This window comes from Otolemur garnettii, unplaced genomic scaffold (genome assembly GCF_000181295.1).
Source record: "Otolemur garnettii isolate 467f Iridium unplaced genomic scaffold, OtoGar3 scaffold00062, whole genome shotgun sequence".
NCBI classification, from domain to species: Eukaryota; Metazoa; Chordata; class Mammalia; order Primates; family Galagidae; genus Otolemur; species Otolemur garnettii.
The window spans coordinates 8,513,626-8,518,513 of NW_003852457.1; the positions used below are offsets into that span (position 1 = coordinate 8,513,626).

At 49.7% G+C, this 4,888-nt stretch overlaps 1 protein-coding gene across 4 annotated transcripts in view; it reads left to right on the forward strand.

Moving 5' to 3' along the window:
- Positions 1-2,599, forward strand: part of SFSWAP (splicing factor SWAP) — a 97,178-nt gene extending 94,579 nt beyond the window's left edge. For all 4 annotated transcript variants that reach the window (XM_003792876.2, XM_003792875.2, XM_023514944.1 and 1 more), the window contains 3 exons: positions 162-335; positions 1,682-1,754; positions 2,205-2,599. In XM_003792876.2, coding sequence (XP_003792924.1) covers positions 162-335; positions 1,682-1,754; positions 2,205-2,270 — 313 coding nt within the window. In that variant the 3' untranslated portion in view covers positions 2,271-2,599. The remainder of the gene's footprint in view (positions 1-161; positions 336-1,681; positions 1,755-2,204) is intronic.
- Positions 2,600-4,888: the final 2,289 nt, after the last annotated feature.

The window sequence follows — 4,888 nt, forward strand, 5'->3', positions numbered from 1 at the left end:
AAAAAAAAAAAAAAAAAGAGAATTAATGTGTAGAAAAGTTGAGTCCTGAATGGTCCCTTCAAAACACTTAGGTAAAAGTAAGCTCAGACCCCATGGCCTGACTTATATTCTGTGCCTTCAGCCAAACGGACATTTCTCTCACAAAGGCGCTTTCCTTTCAGAAGTCCCCACGAGAAGAAGAAGAAGAGGCGATCTCGATCTCGGACCAAGTCCAAGGCCCGGTCTCAGTCTGTGTCCCCAAGCAAACAGGCAGCACCCCGGCCTGCGGCCTCCTCAGCCCATTCAGCCAGTGTCTCTCCTGTGGAGAGCCGGGGCTCCAGCCAGGAGCGCTCCAGGTGAGCCGGCCTGGGCTGCACCACAGCCCCTTGACAGAGGGGTCTCTACCTGGGTGTGAGTGTGCTAGGGATGGGGGAGTCCCCAGAATCAGGAAGCCCTCTTCTGCTGCCTGTAAATGAGCCCCTGTGATGCCAGGGGACCAGGCTTCTACTTCAAGCAGGCAGGCTTGGGCCCAGGGTTCCCAGCCCCATGTGGACCCTAGGTGGCAGCCCTAGAAACAGAAGTCTTGCTCATTTGTCTTGAGGATGAAGGGAGAGTGGCCCCAGCTGTAGCCCCACAGTGTGGCTACAAAGGTCTGAGAATCCCAGCCAGGCACTGGGGCTCTACAGTGACCTGGGACCCAAGCTTTTATTGACTCATCACTAAACCACAAGGGCTAGGGCCAACCAGCCTCTCATGCCAGTAGTACGTGGTAGTATCAAAGTCTGAGCAGTCATGGGCATGAACCTTGTAGCATCCCAGATGCTCACCTCCCTGTCCCCTACTTGGTGGCTGTTGGTTGACAGCACCCCACTGTTGTCAGGAGGCCTTTCCTATCCAAGTTTCATGTGCAGTGACCTGAAATCAGATACCCTCCACCCACTCTCCCACACCCTGGCAAGTTGGGAAGGGTGGCATCTGGGAGCGTTGTGCCCCCCACCCCCTGGGCTTCAAACCTGTTGCTTTTTTTTTTTTTTTTTTTTTGAGACAGTCTCATTACGTTGCCCTTGGTAGAGTACCATGGCGTCACAGCTGATCACAGCAACCTCAAATTCCTGAGCTTAACCGATTCTCTTACCTCAGCCTCCCAAGTAGCTGAGACTACAGGCGTCCACCACAACGCCCGGCTATAAACTTGTTTCTTCCTTAGATGAACAGTGTGTCCACACATGGCACTGAAAGCTAGCCCGTCCCCAGCTAAGCAGAGACCATAGCTCATGTGGGATGGGTTGGAGTCCAAGAGGTGGCATCTTTAGGATAAGATGTCAGACATTAGAGGCATGGCAGCCAGATGTGCCTGTCAGGCCACCTGCCTGGAGGGAGGCCTCTCAGAGGTGGGCACGATGCCCACTTGTACGTGTTAGGATTCTGGGAATGGCTCCACCTTTCTAAGACTTCTTTCCATCTCTTTCTTCCTCATATCTTATGCAGTATTTATATAAAAATACATTTTGAATTAGATTGCACTTTATAAAGTATTTCAAATGAGTAAGCATAAAATATATGTTTATTTTTATTTTCAAGATACTGGAAACAAATAGAATACGATATTTCTTGGATAATTCCAGAGTTTACAGTGTCACTCATTGGACTTGTCTCAAAATTATTAGACTGTTGTAAGCCTCTCTTGATCTCTTTGCTTTAGGGGAATTTCTCAGGAAAAAGATGCTCAGATCTCTTCAGCAATCGTTTCTTCCGTGCAGAGCAAAATAACTCAGGTAAAATGAGAGTCATCCCTCCTTCTTTCCTATTTTGTTATAAAGGGGGTTGTTTTTTTCCTCCACTGCTTTCATTCCCTGTCCCTCATTTTATTGGTTCTGACATAAGGCAGGGGCCAATGCTGCTGATGTCACCCTGTCCAGAGTTCACTCAGGGGCTAGGGGCTGAGTCTCTTTCCTTGGGCCAGCCTCAAGACCTGGACTGGTGCCCTGTGGGGTTCACTGCAATCATGCATCTTGGTCTGGCACCCACAGCACGTGTGCAGTCAGGCGGGGAAGGCTGGAATGAGTTCATGAGCGTGGCACAGGCCTCACTGAAAACTGCCCTTGGTGTGATCATAGCCACTGCCACATGTTCCCAAGGCCACTTTCTGGAAACAGTCCTGTCTATATTGTGAATTTCCTCGCTACAAGGTTGTCTCACAGGTTCTCCATGTCTCCCCTACACAGGATCTCATGGCCAAAGTCAGAGCAATGCTTGCAGCTTCCAAAAACCTGCAGACCAGCGCCTCCTGAGACAGCAGCCCTGCTGAGCGGAGACACCCCCGGCCTAAAAACAGCCATGTACAAAGGCTGGCATTGGGCCTGGGGGTCCACACACAAGAGGTCACAGAGATGTGGACAGGAAAAGGCTCATGTCTGTGTAGCCACAGAACACCGTCCAGACCTTCCACCCTAGGACTCTGTGGACAATGGGTGGTTTTTGTAAATTAATTTTTGATGACATTTTCAGTTTAAGATTTTTGACCAGCAGTCTCTTACCTGTATATTTGTAAATAATATCATGTTTCTGTGAAAATGTATTATCAAATAAAATGGGAGGAAAACACCTTTTCTAGCTAGAACTTTGGGGCAGTTTCTTCTTTCCTCTGGCCTGTGGGGTTCACCTCAGCCTCATGTCATCTGCAGACCCAGCAGGGCTGTGAGCAGCAGTTGGGTATGCCATCCAGGGCCCTTCCCCAGCCATTGTCAGCTCCTCATTGGTGCATGTCCTCAAGCATCTTCCCCACCAAGCAGAAGGGAGCAGGTGGCTCTACAGAAGTTGTGGGTGCCCAGCACCTCCTCCAGGCCTGGCAGACCTCGAAGTTTACCCCAGATCCAGCTGCCACGCTGCAGCCTCACCTGATGGGAGCACTACACAGCTCACTCCCTGCTCACTGTCCGGATCCTCTGATGCTGTGGATTCCCCCATCAGTGTCAGACACGTCTGTGAAGATGCAGAGTTCTGTGTCCCTCGGGATTCAGGCCTAAAGGTCTTTCCTGTCCATAGTGCTCATGTGCTGGGCCTGAAACCAAGATTGAGGGCTGAAGTTCTCTGTAGTCCACTTAAATCCTTTCTCAGTTACCAAAGTCCTTTTTCAGTCTTGCTAATTTACCCAAACCCAAAAATGAAATTTATGTTCCACTGTATAGTCCTTACCAAAGCCCCGCCCTGGTGGTGGCACCTGGGCTGCAGACAGCACAGCCAGCCAAGCTGGTGTGGGCAAGGCAGAGGTCCTGGGAACCAGAGAGGCAGGAAGGGCAGCACCCATGCACAGGTACAGCTCCCAGAGCTGCTAGATGTGCCATGGATGCCCAGGAAGCAAGAAGTGTGCACCACACACTCCTGGTTCTCAGGAAACAAGGGCCTACTGTCCAAGAGTCATGTGCTTGGACGTGTGTTTTTCGGATTCAGCGCCCTAGCAGGCTCCAGGACTATCCATTCAGCAAATGTCCTCAGGACCTCACATCTCTTGTGCCTAGACCTTGGAGGCAGCAGCCTCATGGAGCTGTGCACTTGCCTCCTGCCTTAGGAGCACATCTGACTGATTCCCAGCAGTTACTCCTCAGGTGGGCAACCTCTGCTGCAGTAGGCGTCCTTGCAGGAGTGTCATGTTTGCCTTTATGTGCCACTAAGTCTGCAGGACAAACCGGTAGAGCTGGAAGTCTACAGAGAAAAGGTTCTGTGCTTTTAATCCTGAAGGGGCTCCAGCAGGGTGGGCCACCTTTCCCACATCCTCACCAGCACAGCGTAGCTTCACTGAGTCAGATAGATGAAAAGGCCTTGATTTTAATTTCACTTTTTTTTTTTTTTTTTGAGACGGAGCCTCAAGCTGTCCCCCTGGGTAGAGTGCTGTGGCATCACGCTCACAGCAACCTCCAATTCCTGGGCTCAAGCGAGTCTCCTGCCTCCGCCTCCCAAGTAGCTGGGACCACAGGCGCCGGCCACAACGCCTGGCCTTTTTTTTTTTTTTGGTTGCAGCCGTCATTGTTGTTTGGCAGGATCGGGCTGAGGATTCGAACCTGCCACCTTAGGTGTATGTGGCTGGCGCCTTAGCCACTTGAGCCACAGGCTCCAAGCCTTAATTTCACTTTTTTAATGAGTAGGATGGGGAGTACCTTTTCTTGTATTTCAAAATGCATTTGAATTTTTTCGTGAGCTGGCCCTATTAGTTGGCTGTTTCTCATTGAATTTTTACCACTCTACCTATATTAAGGCAGTAGCCTTCCCATATTATTTATTTTATAAATACTTTTGTCCCAATTTGTCATTTCTCTCTCACTTTTTTTTTTTTTTTTGAGACAGTCTCACTTGGTAGAGTGCTATGGTGTCACAGCTCACAGCAGCCTCAAACTTGGGCTCAAGTGATCCTCTTGCCTCTCAAGTAGCTCGGGACTACAGGCATCCACCACAACGCCTGGCTATCACTTCTCTTTTGACTTTGCTTATGGATCAAAAGTTCTTTTTTATGTAGTCATTCATCATTAGGGCTTCCAAGTGACGTCTTACTGAGACAGGATTTGTGCGTGCCAGTGCCCATCTTGTTTGATTTGTGCACTTTTATGCCTTTGTCCCAGGTTTTGCTGCCTCATTTTCCATTGTAATGGATCTGGGATTCTGAGCCTCGCTGTAAGAGTCTTTTTTGTGTTTTTGTTTGTTTGGGGGTTTTTTTGACAGAGTCTCACTGCATCACCCCTGGTAGAGTGCTGTGGCATCACAGCTCACAGCAACCTCAAACTCTTGGACTTTAAGCGATTCTCTGGCCTCAGCTTCCCAAGTAGCTGGGACTACAGGCACCCGCCACAGTATCCAGCTATTTTTTGGTTGTAGCTGTCATTGTCATTTTGCAGGCCCGGGCTGGATCCAAACCTTC